We start from the raw sequence: 18,060 nt of genomic DNA on the forward strand, positions 1-18,060 counted from the left end.
GTTGACGTACTCATGGCGTTTTCACAACCAGCTGAAGTTGGTCTCTTTGCATGAGTGAAAAATGGGCAACGAGGTCTTACCATTCCTCATGTAGTTACGCGAACAGCTAACGTAAACTACTGGTAGACTATTGAGGAACCATCCTCACCAATCAAAACATGCATTCCCTGCATTTTAATGCTACTTCCAATTGAGCCGTCTTCATTGTCGTGCAGCTCAAGTCTGTAAATCATTATGCAATATTCGATGCCAAAAATTGGTCGAAGTGGGTATTGAGTCTCGTCTAGGGGCCATGTAGAGAAGCAAAGAGGATTAACCTGTCTTTCCCGTAGACGGACTGGAACTTCAGCTCGGCCAATAATTCACAGCTGCTCAGCGCGTGGAATGAAGTTGTCAGCTGGTAAGAGTAGGGATATTCTACCAAGCAGTCGATATTTAATGGGGTATATTGAGGAGTAATCTATAAGTATTCTATACATCTATGGGATTGACATAAAAAATAAGGTGCAATTGGTAAATGGTGGATAACCTGGGGGTAGAACACCCGCTGTTGATCGGGCGTTAGATCCAAGACGAAGAAGAGGACAAAGTAAACAAAAAAGAGTTAGTAGAAAATCGAAGCTGCTGACACTCAGTTGGTGTAATGAGCAACATAGCCAACTTCCATCATGCTGCCATAGCCATCGCAAGTGTTTCCGTTGGGATATCCGGGCTATACAATTAGTTAGTTTATAATTAAGTATTCGTAGTCGTTGACTTACCCAGGTACCGCCGACAGCAACATTGAGAATAAAATACAAGGGACTGTGGCACAGACTGTTCCAAACGTTTTGGTCGTTGATCCTGGCACCGGAGATCTGGTGGAACTGCTGACCATCCATGAACCATGTGATAGTCTCATCGCGCCAGCTGCTCTTGGCCCGGTTAAACTCGACTCTCCAGGTATGCCAGCTCTGATCTGGGATTCCGATAGTGTTGCCAATACCGGTACCTTCGTTACAGATACCACCGGGATAGACGTGGCAGTGCACTGTTCCGTGACCAGTGAGCTGGCCGTTGACTGTCTCCATGGCGTCGATCTCACCACAAGAAGGCCAGCTACCACCGTTGCGGAGGATGTTTCCAAGCATCCAAAAGGCGGGCCAGATACCTTGCTTGTTGTTGGTGGAGCAGGTACCGAAGCGTATGTTGGCTTCGGTTCGGGTGACTTTGCCTGCTTGAGGAGTGAAAACATACTTGCTCTCGATACGACCAGAAGTCCAGCCGTTTTGTGCAGAAGCATCGCGCCACGGCACAAGCTGGAGAGTGTCACCACCGCTTCGTTGGACGTTTCGGGTGGAAGAAGTGTAGACCTCAAGCTCTGCATTGACATTAAGGTATCCTGTTATGATGTTCCATCTGCTGGTGTCGGGCAGAGTGCCGCCGGAACCAGCAAAGGTATCTTGCCAGACTTTAGTGAAGCCACTGTAGTTGGGGGCATCCCAGGCGACAGTGCCGAGAGAGAAGAGAGAGAAAATGAGAAAAGATGGCTTGAATAGCATCTTGATTGTGATTGTAGTAGTTGGCTAGTTTGTTGATGAGATGATAGTAGACTCAGCATTAACTTGACGTCTTTTGACGTTCATTTATATATACAAAAATAGTGCAGTGTTCAGAACTCCCCTGGGTATAGTCCGTGACATATTGTCTTGTCGCCATGGATCTCTGACAGCATGCCGCAATCTATAGAACATTTCATCACCGGAGCCATAGCATCAGTTCGGAAATAATGACCACGAGTCAACAGTGAGCTTCAGAAACTAGAATTTCTGTCTGAACAATAATTCTCGTGCCCAAAGTTGCAACTCATGGACTCTTTATGTGTCTTGAGATGATCAAAATCGCAGTCACAGTCCAACGCTCAATGACCTATTGATCAAAAATACAGAATAATCCTGATCAAGTTGCGTGACCCATCCCAGCGTTACATCGAAATGTCCATGTCGCAGCCGAGAAAAAAACATCTTCCTTTTGAGCATTTGTCCGAAATGATTTAATGCGACAGATAATATCTCATCTAAAACTCAGCGAACCGAATTCCAACCTTATCTAGCATAAAGCCCCTGAAAAATTATCCTACAATTTAACATCCTTGAGATGATCTCTTTAAGAGGAAGCTAATTTGTGATTGCCGTGGAAGAGGTCCATACCAAATGTAACCTTCCATTCTGGACTGTCATCTGGTCGCTTCAACTTCCGAACCATGGGTTTCAGTGAGTATAGACGGTCCAATCATGGGAAAGGGATTGGAAAGTGACATGCTCATGGGCGCAGGCTTATCTGACTCAAGAGACGGATTTATTTAACGGATTTCGTTATGATCGCCGCAAGTCATGATTGTGCCCTGTCACCCAAGACTTGTCCGAAGCTAGATTCAGAGACATCGGAGCCGAACCCTGGTGCGGAGGAAATGAGTCGCTGAGAGGATCAGATGAGCAAAGATAAAGAAGTCCCCGATAATTGCCCACGTGGAGGGTTTGAGTCCACAACAGACTCAAGAAGCGCTGGATGACGGGTCGAACGAAGCCTGACTATTGGTATTATTGGAGGTATGATTGTAAGCATTAAACAAGATTCAACCTATGTTACTCTATCTGCAATCAGTGAATGATTGGCTGGGCCGTCGTTGGTGGCTTTTTCAGCCTCAGCTGGGTGTCCAGAACTCATGCGGTTGAAAAGAGTAAGATTGAAAAACGCCTTGTGCGGGGAAAACAGAGAGATAGAGTCAGACAAATCAGTTATCGTCTACAACAACTTTCACTTCACATATCATTTCGCTAGAACCATGGACACCTTTGGTGGCGTTGGGACAGCGACGTCGCTTCTAGTACAAGCATTTCATCTATTCCGACACGTGTCGTCAGCACGTAGTTTCGCAGACAGCGCAGGTAAACACTCCTCATAATCATTCATTCGAGAATATGCGCTGACTTGATAGGAACACTTGCTGCATTAATCGCAATAGAATACTTCCGTTTCGAAACATGGCTTCAGCAGAGTGGTTTGCTGGTCGCCGATTCAGTCACTGGTGAATTTGTTGTTAGCGAAAGCTCATTGCGCAGGGCTATTCTTCTTGCCTCGGATGCGCGATCGCTGACGATGGACTACGGTCGTGTTGAGCAACATGTCTTGTTGGTTATCAGTCAAGCACACCAATGTCTTTTGTTGCTCCAGAAGCTGCGTGAGAAGTACTCTCTTCACAGCGATGACAACCGTGCCGTCAGCACGGAGAAGTCTAACCCTACCGCGATGCATATTAGCAGTGAGATACGGACCGCGACATCATTATTTCAGAACAACAAAGTCTCTGCAGGTATTGAAAGAAACGCAAAGCTCAACCAACACCGCACAAAGACTGTTAGCTTCTTCCGTAAGGTGAACTTCACCTGGTCGTTCAAGGACGATATTAGCGACCGCACCAAGGTTATGGAACATGTTCAAACTCTCAAGTCCTGTAACGATGCGCTCTTGGAATGTCTGCCAATCACGCAGCAGAACACAGCCGAAAGAATCGTGAACATGAAAGCGCTCGCCCTCTCAGAATTACCCTCAGACTTGAAAGGACTTCGGAATGCTGCCTCGACGTTCAATGATGCGATGCACCGTCAGATTTATCAGGCGACGGTGATTAAAGCTCGAAGAGTAGAGGAAAGCACGCAAACAGTATCACGTCAAGAGCTTGACCAGGTTGAACTGGATCGTGCAGGCCTATCCTTTCAAGAGGAACAGCTGATCGATTCTAGAATTTTGTCTCAATACACTGTCGCTAACTGTGAGTGCGCCTTGAAGACACTTCATTGCAATACCTACTTTGTTGCTAAATCTTGCCAGCTCTAACAACAGAAAAGCTCAATATTATCTTGGAGAGTGTGTCGTTCCCATCCTCCCTCACTGAAGATGACCTTGGCCTCTTGAGGGATCGCATTGCCTTACTCTGTACACTCCTCCGCAATGCTGGCCACCCTTACTTTCCCGTACTTCCGCTTGGCATCGGTTTCTTCCAGCAATCTAGGACCTCGTTCACATTGGCTTACCAACTTCCTTCATTTGCTGATCAACAGGAGCTTCCTTGCTCGCTCTATTCTCTGCTTCCACGCAACAACTATTCGATTCAAAATGAAAAACTATTGGGGCTAAATAGATTCATACCGTCACTCGAGCAGCGTTACAAGTTGGCTTCCGCTCTCGCTGATGGTGTGCTCTCGTTACTCAGTGTTGACTGGATGCACAAAACAATCACAAGTCGGAATATTGTTGTATATCGTGCTTCAGGTATGTTGAAGATCGATTCTCCTCAGTTTTTGGGCTTTGGTTTTGCACGTCGTGAGCGACCCGATGAGCGCAGTGTTGATGTACGCGACGAGACACCGTCTCCGTGGCGCTTCTGGCAACATCCGGAACTGGTACGTCTTTTTCACTAAGTATTCGATCTCATGATAAATGGTTAACGTCTGGTATAGAGATCCGCGGGAGAAGAACATCGACGCTTCGAACGTCGCTTCGATATCTTTTCTCTGGGAGTTGTCTTGTTTGAGATTGGTATGTGGCGGGACGCTCACCATTACAGCTCGTCGGGACTGGCCGGCGCCGACGAATTCCGTCGAAGGTTAGTTACTGTATGTGCACGAGAGATGGCTCATCGTATGGGTGAAGGTTATAAGTCAGCTGTCATGGCGTGTCTGGACAGGGACGAGATATGGTGTGAAGAGGAACAGGGTGATGCCAGGATGGAGGAAGATACTGAAGAAAGCGGCACACTGGACGGGGGCCCAGAAGTGACTGAACTGTTTTATTTGCATGTTTCGAGCGTTCTGAGTAGTTGTTGCAAATAGACGGTTCGTAAAATGATTGCCACGCTTTAATTTCTCACACATTCTTTCTACTGATATGAACAAATAATTTCAGAGTAGTGATAAGAATATATTTTCATCAAGATAGTAGATCAACATACCTCCTCCCCTTCCCTGACTCCATCTTCATCCTCCCTGTCAGAACCATCCGCGCTCACCTCATCTCCATCCGATTCCTTCTCGCTATCCTCATCATCATCATCATCACTCGGCTCCCCAGTAAATCGGGCAATTAATTGCGGCATCAAGTCAGCTGGAATGTCCCGAGACCCGAGTACCCTCTCCAAAATTGATCTTGGGATAGTGAAGTGTCCCCCACAGCTTTTGACCATTCGGATCGTGGCTAGATCTTGAGATCTGGCAGAGTACCACGCCACTGACTGTCCTTCAGCGTCTTGAGCACTGATATCAGCGTTGCCGTTTCTTACCAGAACATAGACCATTTCCGCTTTTCCCAACCACGACACCATATGCAAAAGGGACAGGCCTTTTTTCGATTGATAATTAGCATCGGCGCCGAGATTCAGAAGAAGGCGTGTTGCGCTGACGTGGCCTTCAGGTGCGGCCAGCCAGAGGAGATGGGTGAGCAATAGATGATAGTCAACATCCCCGGGGGAGGTTATGTTCATCTCAATCTTCACCGTCCGGAGAACTACGGCAAGGAGCTGCGTCATACAGCCTTCGGTAGCGAAACGACTTAGACAGAAAGCTAGACTCCTGTGCATAAGAGATCTGTAGGCGCGTCGTGCACCATGACGCTGTACTAAGAAATTTCCAATATGAAATCGTCCCAGAAGAACATGCTCTCTGTTCCGCTCAAGTCCAAACTTGTTGGCCAACAATTCATTGCTTTGTGTTGTATAGCGAAAGCAGAGATCGAGCGGCCTGGAACGTTTTCTGTTTGGCATATCTTTGTAGCCTGACCTGGCATTGACATCGGCACCAGCTTGGCAGAGTTTCATAGCCACATCGAGATGGCCGTTGAATACGGCGTGGTGCAGTGCAGTCATACCGCCTTCACCTGGCTGATCTAAGAAAGGGTTTGAACCAAACTTGGATAGTAGATAGTCTACTATCACTGGGTTTCCGTCCTTACAGGCCATGTGCAGTACTGTATCAGGATGATCAGGTCCCAAGGTAAGTGGTGGGATTTTGTCTGAAAACGGATGCATTGGCTCAAGAAGATACTTGAGCGGAACAACGTCAATGTCGGTGTTATTGATCACATACTCGTACAGCATGTACACTCTGTGTCCATTCTGTACCCAGGTACGATTTACATCTGCACCATGCTCGAGTAGGTACGTAGAGATTTCGAAGTTACGCTCACGGACCGCATTCATCAATGGTGTACGACCCAGCTCGTCGACGCAATCTATGCTCGAACAGTCTTTGAGAATACTTTCCAATACCGTAGTATCGGCGTGAAGCGAGGCGCAGTAGCTATGTAACAAGGTCTCTGCGTCGTCAAGACAAGATGAAGGAGAAGAATCTCTGACTTTGTCTATAACGAAATGGACCATGTTGGGTAAACTGGTACAGATGGTTTCTTTGAGAGCAGCGTTCCAGAATACATCCGCAGCTTCTTGATATGGGTTCGGAAAGATGTTCATCATGTCTATCATCTGTTGTATCATCTCAGGCACCGTCGTCGCGGCAAAGCTGAGAAGTCGGAACGTCTCCAGCCTAGTTTCGCTATTCTCATCAGACCACTCCGAAACTTGTTCGTATTCATAAAGAACTTTGAGTGTTGATACTGCAGAGTCCAACCAGTACTCTCCACAGTAAATAAGCCGCTCATGCATGGGTTGAATCCCAACAGCTTGTAGAATGAGGCTGTCTTCATTCTTCTGACTGTCGTTGATTGGGTCAGTACGGCCCGCTCCCTGCATGTTCATTACGTCGTTCATGCTCCGGAGCGGTAGGTTGTCGATGTCATCTTTGACGAAATCCATCAATGTATCTAGTATCTCGACCTGGTTTAGGTGGATTGCAAGGTCAATGGATGACATGCCTCGATGTTCAAGTAGAGGATCTGCTCCACATTCAAGGAGCGTTTCGACTAGTGTGATCATGCGCATATCAACAGCCCAATGCAATGGTGTCCCGCCATGAGAAATGCTGAACTGATTGACATTTGAATTCCTTGCTTGAGCCAAGTTGCTGAGACCATCTGGATAGTCCAGCATCAGGACTAATATATCTTGCATATCGTCGTCTTCCAGAGATATAAGCCAATGCCATGGTGTTTCTCCAAATTTATTTGCCAATGATGCATCGGCACCACGATCCAGTAGGGCGCGGGCATTCTCAATATTTCCAAACCTTAGGGCGAGGTGAAGAGCTGTATTCCCTGCGTTGTCCTGCATATCGATGATATTTGTATCAACCTTAGCCACGGCAGTGCGAAATTGCTCGGGATCAATACCCAATGCTGCACCCGCATGAAGATATGTGTTCATGGACCGACTCATGAATGACGACATGGAGCTTGACATTCCGATGACTGGAAGTCGTCCGGCTCCAAGAAAAGCCCGAAGAACCTCTTGATTTGCTGGAAGGAACATCATCTCAATGTACTCAGCATCAGCAACCCCTTTCTCATTCATCATCTTGGCCCCCATGAGTAATCTCAGCTGTTGCTCCGCCTCACTTAAGACTTTATGATCTTCAGTTAGGAGAAGAAATTCTCTTCGCGCTAAAATGCAGCCAGCTCCAATAGCTTTGATTAGCCATGATTTGTGCTCATTGTTGAAGGTTTCATCAGTCGTATGACCCATTGCGAGCATAAAAGGTCTAAAGATAGACGCAGCCACAACTGAACCGAGATCTATAGCTTTTCTTAGATACGTCGAACCCTCGAATAAATCACTGGATGTTCCAAACAAGTCGATACTGGCGTAGCAAAGTTGCATGTATGCGTTGGCTCTGATCTCGACAGAAAGAGCCTTGTTCTCTGATATCTCTTTGAGTGACTCGATGAACATTGTTTGCGCTGTCCATGGGATGTCAAAGAGTCTCAGGAACTCAACATTGGTCTGTTTCGACGTATCAGATTGTGATTATTCACGACCTTTACAGGAGGAGAGCGGCCATAGTTACTCACCGACGACAGTGTGGGTCCCAACTCGACAGACTTTGGCTTGTGCGAGTATGCTGTTCTGTTGACAAACTTGTTAACATGACTGTTATAACACAGAACCTTTGTTGTCAGTACTCACCCGTATACACTTTGGAAGGAGAGGCTATCCATTGCAGCATCCAAATCTCGCTTCTCCATCGCCGACGACAGCGTATGTCGGAAACAACTTTTCGGCATAGCGACACCACGCATGTAGAGATGAGCCCTGTCAGTACTAGAAACTGCGCCTCGAAGGACTATGTCCCTGTCATATTCGTCCTCAACGGATAATGAAGCATCCAAAAGAATTGCATCCCGTGCTTTTCTTTTATCGATTTCCTGCTGTTCTAGTCCATCGAAAGGATTCCGACCATTCAAGAGCACTCTCCAGACCAGCAGGCCGAATGAGTAGGTGTCGACACAATGTAAGTAAGGGAACGGGACCTGCTTGTATAGCTCGGGCGAGTTCCACGGCTTCGTCCCTGCACCGATCCCGATCTTGTCATATTGCCTCTCGGTGCCAGTTGCGATGTAGGAGCATCCAAAATCGCAGAGTTTGGCTTTTATCTTGCCATCCCGACACTTAAACATCAAGACATTGTCAAGCTTGAGGTCGCCGTGCATTATACCACAAGCATGAAGCGCCTGCAGACCAGTCCCAACATCGCGTGCAATTTGTAGTTTCGAATCAACGCCTAGCTTCTGCTCAGAAAGATATTCGGTGAGCGTTCCTAGATCTGCCAGCTCCAGCACAATCATGGGCATCCATGCTGCTGCCAAGGCATCCAGTTTAGTCCAACCGATTGTCTTGATGTTGACAATATTTTCATGTTCCATAAGAGGTGGGTGTGATAGAACGCGCAGCTCGTTGGCCAAGGCTTTGTAGCTCCGTTCCGATATTTCCTTCGATTCTGTGGCAAGAAGAGGATATTTAGCTACGCCGAGACTCTCAGCGTATCGGGTTTGAAAGTAGCCGCCTCGTGCTATCTGGCGGGATGGTCGAGCGGCGAAGTCGTGATGTCCGAACCAGGTTGTGATGATGCTGCCGTTGAACTTGGCCTCATTTATCAGTGTCATTAACTGGTACGTGATAGGGAGCTTGTCTATCGATTTTCTTGGAATGCGTGCCTGGTCTTGGTCAGATGTAGCAGGCTTAATCCCATTGCCTGGACTCTCAGATGAGAGATTGAAGTTGTTGGTAGCTTGTGTCATCTGCTCAATCTCATTCTCACAGGTGTAGGAGGCATATTCAGCCTCGAATTCGCCACCATCGCTGTTGTCGTCCGTTAAAGACTCCATTATCGTGACAAAAGAAGGGATCCGGAACATTCGCAGCAGCAGGCGACTGTGACTCTTTGATGGGAGGGGAAGGCAGAGATAACTGGCTCCCGATTGTCAGCTTGCTTGATGCCAACCCCTGCACCTTGTTTTCAGCTCAGAGGCAGCCACATAGCTCCAACTCCAATGAAATCTTTAATCACTACACCATTGTCAGACACAGCCCCCAATATTGTTTCAAGAACTTTGGGCTCTGCCCTCCTCCTCTGGTCAACCAAATTATTCCCCAACAACTCACGTTCAATCGTATACACGGGCACTTGAACATCAGTGGAACAATGACAGCCTCTATGTGGTCGAATCAAGAAGAGATCGATGCCTTTTGGCGTGCATCGGTTTGTGATAATCCATCGGGGGATAGCGTTTTGCATCTTGCTGTTCGCAAAGAAGACACGGAACTTGCTAGGCACCTTCTTGATGCTGGATACCCAGTGGACTCAGTCAACGACGATGGAAAAACGCCACTTCATCTTGCAGCGGAGCTCGGACTTGTCAGCGTCAGTAGTCTGATGTTACTACACGGTGCCGATATCTTTGCGCACAGCAGTCCCTCGAACGACGAAGATCAAGGAGTTAACAGAGACTCCACGTCCAATGATGGCTATAACAGCTCATCGAGCCCACTCGAGGTTGCCATGGATCAAGATACGGACGAGCTTCCAATATTATTCATCAAGCATGCGCTATCAGCTCGTTTCGATCCATCACAGGAGTATACTCTACTCCAGGCTATGGCAAAGGCATTCATCTCTGAGAAGCAGGACGTACTTGAAGCATTCCGTCACTCAGGTTGGGATATCGATCGAAATCACTCGAGTTACCAACGACCATTTCTTCACTACGTTTGTGAGGAGGCCGAACAAGTTGACTCTGTCAAGAGACTGATTGATTCGGGAGCTGACGTGACGAAATTGGACATGGCCGGCTGTAGTGCATTACAGATTGCATCACAAATAGGAAGATGTCTCAACGGGAGTGTTGTCAAACATCTCATCGATACTGGCGCCAAGATTAATACCAAGGACAGATACTGGCGTGCAACACCATTGATTGCAGCCGTTCAAGGCAAAAGGCTTGCTAACGCCCGTGCACTTCTCGAGGCTGGTTCCGATCCCAATGCGGCGGTAAAACGCGGCGACATATGCAGGACTGTTCTACACTTGGCCGCTCAAGATGGTATTCCCCAGATGGTAAAATTGCTACTGGACTTTGGAGCGAATCCGAATGTACTTGATGAGTTGAACGGCTCACCAGCTCGATGGGCTATACGCAGTAAGTGGTTAACCAGGACAATACTTTCTTTCTTAGCAGAAGAGGACAGCACTATTTTCTCTTCATTGTCAAGTGCTGACTTCAACATCTGTAGATAATCACATAGAGGCCGTGAGAATACTTTTGGAGGGAAAGCTGGACCCGAATTTCGACAAAGGCCATTCAATGCAAATGGCGATAGAAATGCAACGCCTAGAGATAGTTGAGTTGTTTATCAAACATGGAGCAACAGTGGAGGCCACAATGATACATGTGGCCCGGTCATCTAATAAGGACAGCAGCATGCGTCTGTTGGAGATGTGCATCCAAAACCTGGCACTCAGCGATGAAGATATTAGCAACAGGGATGGTGCCGATCAGAATGTCAAAGTCGAACTCCACCTCGGCAAGTTCGATATTCCCAGCATGATGAGAGCTGATATGTCAGATGACTACAGACTGTGCGCTCTTCTTATCGAACACGACCACGGAGAGAATCTAGCGATCCTACACGATTTTGCTAGAGGTCTCTTGATCTGCATCTGCGCTGAACGCGGCTTTAATAAAGCAGTGACACGACTACTGGAACTGGGTCACATCAACAAGACAATTCGGAGCTACAGAGTCAAACCATTTGGATGGACGGCGTTGCATTTGGCTGCTTACAACGGCAACATGACACTTGTCAACAATCTCAGCTCTAACGGCTGGGACCTCGCTGATGAAGATGACCTCGGTCGAACAGCGATTCACCTCGCTGCATATCATGGATCGTTTGAACTGGTGCAAAGGCTGTTAGCCCTCTATTCCAACGCTGAGCATCGAGATAAAGATGGCCAGACACCTTTGCACTATGCAGTATCAAGTGATAGCCAAGTAGACATTCGTGTACTAGAGTGTCTAGTAGCTGGATGCGACGTGTCAAAGGCGAATGTCTCTGGTCATACAGCGCTACACAGAGCAACTCTGTTCAATTTGATTGACGCCGTCACTTGGCTATTGGAGAAGGGTAGTAATGTGTCCGCAAAAGATGCGTTCTCGAACACGCCACTTCACATTGCTGCCTCGTTCAACGGTGTCCCAGTGATCGAGAGGTTGCTTTCCTATGGCGCACAGCTGAACACTCCTGCGATAGATGGACGGACACCCTTGCATTGCGCAAGCCAAGCTGGCGCTGACAATGCTGTAATTGCTCTACTCGATGCCGGCGCAGATCCGAACAAGATAGATAGTCGCGGTCACACAGTTCTGGCAACGGCTATATACTGGGGGAAGTGCAAACCAAGTATCATCGACACCCTTCTTGAGCGTACAGAGATAGACTGGAATGCTCCACGAGCCCGCCATTTGGTCTTCATCGCATCATTAGCAGTCAAATCTCCAAACCGTGCTTCAGTGCTTGAAAATGTCATTCAGGCTCTACATACAAGCTTGGGGGAGAAGAAAGCGTCTCGCATTATCAAACGGCTGATGCCCGAGATGGTGCCCGAGATACTCGTCAGTGCAGACGGCTCGGATCGCGGATCTCCAGCGGATATAATCCCATCATTACTCGACTTTCTGCCTGAAAATAAGGAAACACGACATCTTCTTCTTTTCCACATGCTTGTAGCCATCATCAAACACGGTGGAGATGACGATGGAGATTTGACCCGCCGTCTTCTACACCTCGATGACAGCAATGTCTCGCAGATGATACCGGAGAACTGGGGCTTTCAGGGTCTATGTTGTCGGTATGGTAGACTTAAACAGCTACGTGTGTTTTTGGGACGAGGATTGAATCCACGGGGTAAATCCATGGTCGATGGAGTCATGTGCACGACTGGGGACATTGTAAGACAGTTTTCGCCCAACATGTCAACATCGTTCCAATGTCTAGCTGATGGGTTGGATTTGTTAAGGGATATCTGCCTGAAGGATCCATCAATAATTCCAATGTTGAGAAGGATATATCCTCTTTCAGGACTTGAGTAGTATCAAGGCGGGTTTCTGTGTATTTAAGTCTGGTTGCATATTCGGCGATGATATAGTAGCTGTGATGGATGTCAACGCGTCGGAAATAGCAGTCCTGTTTAAACTTAGCTTGCCGTTTTAAGCTTCTTCGTACGCCACGATCTCCAGCATCGCCGTCATCGCAAACTCCAAATCGGGTTGACATCATCAGGTCCAGTGTTGAAGCCCTGAGACAGCATAATGACGCTTAAACAATAGTCTATGATGTCACAATCATGCATCAGTACATGGACAGTTATTTATATTTCTATTACTTGTATCTCTCAATCGGCACAATATTACCACAAGTCATCAAAACATTTACCATAGCAACACCTTGCTGTTAAACTTTATTCACACCATGACAGTCCTTCGGGTTACCAACGCCCGCAACCTTTTGGCCCTGCGCCAGGTCATCGCGCACAACACAATCAACTCCCAAACTCCTCAGGTTCTACAAAGAAGCAAATTTGCAACCCAAGGCTACGGAGACAACGCGGGAGAACCAGTGGGCTCTAACACCAAAGACCGGGTCCCCAATTCGCAAGCAACACACGACGCGGAGCACCCAGGCCCGACACCCTCAGCCGGCAAAGCAAAGAAGAATGAGACGGGAAGTAAAAGCCCAGAGGATGCGAGCGCTGAATCAGGTGGATCGAGGTCCAAGGATGCTGTTGAGAAAGGCAAGAGTCCGACTGCTGGTTCTATTGGGGGCAAGGAATAGCTTGCTGGCCTGTATCTAGTTACCATCATCACAATGAGATCAACTCTTCCTCAATAATCTCTTGTATTCACGTATATGAGAACACTTGTGCAACATTCCTGACTTTCAGATAATGATGTGGACTGCAAGTACCTGGGCCATTAACTTCGACTGGTTCTATTGAGAGTTTCCAATTTCCCATTACAGACTTTTCTTTTTCATTACTAAGCATCAACTAAATAACCAGAACAACACTCAAACTCCCTAAAATCCCACATTCCTTGTCCAGAATTTTCCAATAGCAATAAGTTCACCTTGCATGATAGAAACACTAATCCGAACCTATCAAGGAATCAACAGCAGCGCTTCCATCATCGAAACAACAAATCTAATCCCGGTCATGGCTTGATCAAAACTCATCTGATAGGGCTTTTGAACTCGTACCTGGTCGGGATCAATATCAATTTCCCTCTGATACTTCTTGAGTTCTCGCACAAGTCCGTGAATACAATCCGCATCCAACTCGATAACCTGGGAGGGCTTTAATCCACCCTTCGCACACCCGAGACGAAAATTGGTGGGTGTCCTTCTGATGACCTCGATGATTGAATCAACAGTGTCGGTCACTGAAGGGCCCATGATGTACTTGGACGTCTCGTTGCTGTGGAGTCGTTTCAGAAAGGCACTTAGCGAGACGAGGCTTGCTTTCAAAGCGTCTAGTTCTGTGCAAATGCGGCCAAAATCAGGGTTCTGAGGTACGCGATGTGTTGGTTTCTCGGGTGGACTCGTTGTGACAGGCTGAACGTCCGTGTGTTTCCTTCGATACTTGTCAAAGTCCCTGGCATTCGTTAGTAGACCATCATCGCGCATCGAAATAATGACTTACGCTCGTAGGATGGGCATTAAATTGGCAAAGCGGCTGCTGATATCCATCAAGTTCTCTTTATCACCTCTCAATCCCCGACCGTCAAAGCGCAAGGAATATATGTAGTCTGGCATTTCACCACTCAACTCTGCTGCTGTACTCCTGAGTTTACCCAGCAGCTGTTGCAGTAGCTCCCAGACATTAAGTTCAAGGGGGGACTCGGTTGGTTCCCCTTTCGACATGTGAACCATCCAGTGCTGGGCGTATAGTTTGGACATCTTGCCTAGTTCTGCCATCTGCACCAACAGATAATCACATGTCATACAGAGGTCGGCCAGAACGAGATCTCTACCGCCGCCAATATTCTGGGCAAGCCTTTGCACTTCTAAAAGTGACCTCCGTGCAGTAGCGCAAGCTTCATGGTATTCCCTTGGGTCTTCGGTGGGACAGAGCTTGCTAACGCGTGGGATCTGGATGGGTCCCAGCTCTAGATCTTCGAAGTCATCGTCAAACCAAGAGCTTTGGTCTTCTTGAGCTGATGACCTGTCATGTCGGACAATTGGTGGGACTCCTGCGGCCATCGACATCGATATGTTTGTCCTTGTCGATGTGCCGTGTTGGAAGGGATGGTAGGAAAAATAGACGCTAGGTGGGACTTTTTTCCCTCCATACAATTGGGCACCATTATATGTCGAGAGACATGGCAAGTATACGCTCTCGTCTTGTTTCGGCCGCAGCGGTAGTTGCATCTGGGCACTTGATGGACCCGCCGTAGTTGGTGGCACGATTGCCGGGGTTTGTGTCTCAACAGAGGCTGTTGATGTTGATATGGACTCTCCGTCGAGAGACGTGACAGAGCCGACGTTGCTGAGCTCTTCCCAGTCCTCGCTGATGGATCCACTTTGACTTGTCATTTTGTCGATTTTTGAGATGGAAACTTGATGAGAGTTGACAGATGGGATAAGAAAGGATATTTATTCAGGAAGACTTTTTGTCAAGTGTGCCTTCATACATCATCTTTTGTTGAGTCAACTTTGACACGTTTCCGTACTGCTTGGCTGAAGAAACTCTACTTGATATTTACTGTTGCTTATCTATTCGCCATCGGCACATGAACAGTCCTTAAACTACGAACACGTCAACATCAGCGATATCTAATTAGAAAACAAATCGGTCCGTGTTCATGATAGGCTCAGTAATATGTACATTCCAAGTTCTATGCAAACTTATCTAAACTATATCTACGTGTAACAATTTCCACCGCCCAGAGTCAATCACCAATCAATATGCCGCAGCAAACCCGTGTTAAAAAACTTAAATTTGACCAACATGACGACGAGAGGCCTCACATCCACGCTTGTCATTGACAGCATCTCGAGTAGCTTCGGCAACAGTGGAAGTGGTAGTGGTGGCTTGTCGAACCTTGAGGGTGGCAAGTTTGGAAGAGGTGTTCTCTCGGACCTTCATGGTAACAAATTTTTTAGTGGCACGAGGCTTTAGGGTGACGCGACGGGAACTGGTATTCTCTCGAGCCTGCAGAGCGGGGCCAGGAGTCATCGATGTGACAAATCCGGTAGGAGTAACAATAGGTGTGGGCGTAGGAGTCAAAGCAGGCATGGTGCTGTTGGAGGGGATGATAGGAATGATTGGCTTTGAAGAGCCCGCCTTGTACATAGCAGGTCCAGGAATCTCGTACTTGGTGGCACCCTTGTAAGGATCAAAGAGAATGCCAGGCTCAGTTTCGGTATAGAGCTTAGTCGTCAAAGTACCCTCTGGGTTATCGGTACCATTGCCCTTGATGTCAATGTTGAAGCATTGCGGGTAGTTCTGAGCACCGTTCTTGGATGCAGCGCCATGAAGAGCAATGATCTCGTGGCGGAAGACGTAGCTTCCAGCAGCCAAGGAAGTGGGGACAGTTGTAGTCCACGTGTTGTTGTTCTTGATGAGATCCGTAGCAGCCCAGGTTCCATCTTTGAGACCGGCGGCATCGATCTTGACCCACTTGAGTGTAGAAACGTCAGCCTTGGTGCAACTTCCAGAACACTTGGCAACATATGTGAGAACAGGGCCAATGTGAGAGTCAGGCCATTGAGACCACTGGAACTCGATAGTACCACCAGCCTTGACAGGCATGGAAGTGTGGCCAGGAGCAGCCTTAATGTGGCAGCCAATATCCTTGGTACCGTAGGCGGCAGGGGCAACGAAGCCGTTATCAAGGTTTTCGGCGGACCAAGCAGCGATATCGGGGATCTTCTGGCCTGACTGGGCGGCGTAGTACGAGTCGAGACTGTAGCCTGGTTGATAGACGCCATCAACCTTGATGCCAGTGACTGTGCCGTGGGCGAGAACGGTGGAGGCGAAAGCACCGACGAGAGTTGCAGCGGCTTTGAAAGACATCTTGATTGTTGACTACAACGTGATTGGAGCGAAAATGTTAAGTGAGTGGAAGTTTTTGGAATGTGATAGACCAGCTTCACACAGTAAAGAATGAATAAAGGATTCAAAGAACGAATGGAGTGAATGTACTTAGAACAGGAGACCAAAGCTGAAGAAACAAAAGTCCAACGTTTACATCTTGATGTTTATATATCTATCTTGCCCAGCGGAATATTTTGCCGATTCAGAAACAACAAGCCGGCTAGGTTCAATGATGGCATCATTTCGTGTAGTTCATTTTATTACCAGTGGTGGAAATATGTATCTCGTCTCAGTTACGTGGGGACGTTTGCTGCAACCCTGGTTCGCGCATCCTTGCCCATGCCCTACAGTTCCAAGCGCGCGGTTCCTATCATCAAAGCTCGGGATTGAAACAGTGGGGAGGATGTTACAGAATCAGTTCGGATGAAAGATCGTCTTCGCCTATGACTCTTGTGGACTAGAGCACCCGTATACGCGTGTCGATGCTAATACTCGGAAGATTTCGCTACCATACTGCGAGATTATTGGTGGTCTATGTCTTTATGAGATTTGTTTCAAATAAGAAGGCCACGCATTGCTGGAATGATCGACAGCTATGGTTGACGACCAATTGTAGCTGTTATTCCCCTTACGCTGCCTAGACCAGAGACAACAAAAGGCTCCTGACATTTTCCAGATGCTTCTAAAGGTATGTATTTCCACGTGTAATACACAGATATACCTTTGCGTGACCCATATTCCGCTTATCAACGGTATAAATGGCTGGATATATTTACTGCGCTCCCTGCAGTTCGAAACCCTTCGGTTAAGATGTGGAGATTTGTTGACGAGAACTTAAACATTGTTTGGTGGCACAAAGAAGGAACTGACGTGTGTCAAGCCATCACTGGCAAGGAATTGCCACTATGGAAGGGAACTGACGGGCGCTGGCATGTCATACGAAACCTTGGACAAGAAATGGGTCTCCTGGAGCATCGAAACTTTCGCACGACCCAGGCACTATACGAACAGTTTCCTTTCTATAGAAGCTGATGGAATGTATTCGGTCATTCCCTACAGATGGCCAGAGGGATTTAAAGATTCATTCCAGAACTAGATTGGCTGGATGATACTCCGGTCACCTGCGATGAAGTTGTGGTTTTAAGATTCTGAACCACTCGAAGCATCCATCTTCGGTCCGAGGCCGTAGCGACTGTGGTAACTAATGACCTATGATTAGAAAAAGTGACAATCCCAATTATTCAACACATTGAACGATGCCGATCCATTAATTGATACGGGTACTAGAGTTACCACGAGTGTTGCGTGGTCTAAACTCTTAGGATATGGTCATCAAGACCCACCAGATATTTTCTCCAGATATTTTCTCCGGTCGGAAGAAATGTCATGCTGGGATGCGACGTAATCTCATCACACAGGTGCAGGGTATCTCAATGCTTCAGCCACAGAGAGTTGATGACAGTAACGGCAGAGAATTGTTATT

At 47.4% G+C, this 18,060-nt stretch overlaps 7 protein-coding genes across 7 annotated transcripts; 3 read left to right on the plus strand and 4 right to left on the minus strand.

Moving 5' to 3' along the window:
* Positions 1–631: 631 nt before the first annotated feature.
* FGSG_04768 (uncharacterized protein) lies at positions 632–1,541 on the minus strand (the record flags this gene model as incomplete). The annotated part of the gene is made up of 2 exons (XM_011324910.1): positions 632–712; positions 762–1,541. 2 exons carry the CDS (start codon positions 1,539–1,541, stop codon positions 632–634), a joined length of 861 nt encoding a protein of 286 aa, XP_011323212.1.
* A 1,283-nt stretch (positions 1,542–2,824) lies between these two features.
* On the plus strand, positions 2,825–4,650 carry FGSG_04769 (uncharacterized protein; the record flags this gene model as incomplete). The annotated part of the gene is made up of 5 exons (XM_011324911.1): positions 2,825–2,927; positions 2,978–3,811; positions 3,871–4,442; positions 4,500–4,578; positions 4,607–4,650. The coding sequence occupies 5 exons, from the start codon at positions 2,825–2,827 to the stop codon at positions 4,648–4,650; spliced, it is 1,632 nt and encodes a 543-aa protein (XP_011323213.1).
* A 3,337-nt stretch (positions 4,651–7,987) lies between these two features.
* FGSG_04770 (uncharacterized protein) lies at positions 7,988–9,309 on the minus strand (the record flags this gene model as incomplete). The annotated part of the gene is made up of 2 exons (XM_011324912.1): positions 7,988–8,045; positions 8,111–9,309. The coding sequence occupies 2 exons, from the start codon at positions 9,307–9,309 to the stop codon at positions 7,988–7,990; spliced, it is 1,257 nt and encodes a 418-aa protein (XP_011323214.1).
* A 317-nt stretch (positions 9,310–9,626) lies between these two features.
* Positions 9,627–12,573, plus strand: FGSG_12608 (uncharacterized protein; the record flags this gene model as incomplete). The annotated part of the gene is made up of 2 exons (XM_011324913.1): positions 9,627–10,620; positions 10,715–12,573. 2 exons carry the CDS (start codon positions 9,627–9,629, stop codon positions 12,571–12,573), a joined length of 2,853 nt encoding a protein of 950 aa, XP_011323215.1.
* Positions 12,574–12,952: 379 nt separating this feature from the next.
* FGSG_12609 (uncharacterized protein) lies at positions 12,953–13,315 on the plus strand (the record flags this gene model as incomplete). Its single annotated transcript, XM_011324914.1, has 1 exon — positions 12,953–13,315. The coding sequence occupies one exon, from the start codon at positions 12,953–12,955 to the stop codon at positions 13,313–13,315; it is 363 nt and encodes a 120-aa protein (XP_011323216.1).
* Positions 13,316–13,639: 324 nt separating this feature from the next.
* On the minus strand, positions 13,640–14,197 carry FGSG_04772 (uncharacterized protein; the record flags this gene model as incomplete). Its single annotated transcript, XM_011324915.1, has 2 exons — positions 13,640–14,132; positions 14,181–14,197. The coding sequence occupies 2 exons, from the start codon at positions 14,195–14,197 to the stop codon at positions 13,640–13,642; spliced, it is 510 nt and encodes a 169-aa protein (XP_011323217.1).
* Positions 14,198–15,473: 1,276 nt separating this feature from the next.
* FGSG_04773 (uncharacterized protein) lies at positions 15,474–16,556 on the minus strand (the record flags this gene model as incomplete). Its single annotated transcript, XM_011324916.1, has 1 exon — positions 15,474–16,556. One exon carries the CDS (start codon positions 16,554–16,556, stop codon positions 15,474–15,476), a length of 1,083 nt encoding a protein of 360 aa, XP_011323218.1.
* Between the last annotated feature and the right edge of the window lie 1,504 nt (positions 16,557–18,060).

This window comes from Fusarium graminearum, chromosome 3 (genome assembly GCF_000240135.3).
Source record: "Fusarium graminearum PH-1 chromosome 3, whole genome shotgun sequence".
NCBI classification, from domain to species: Eukaryota; Fungi; Ascomycota; class Sordariomycetes; order Hypocreales; family Nectriaceae; genus Fusarium; species Fusarium graminearum.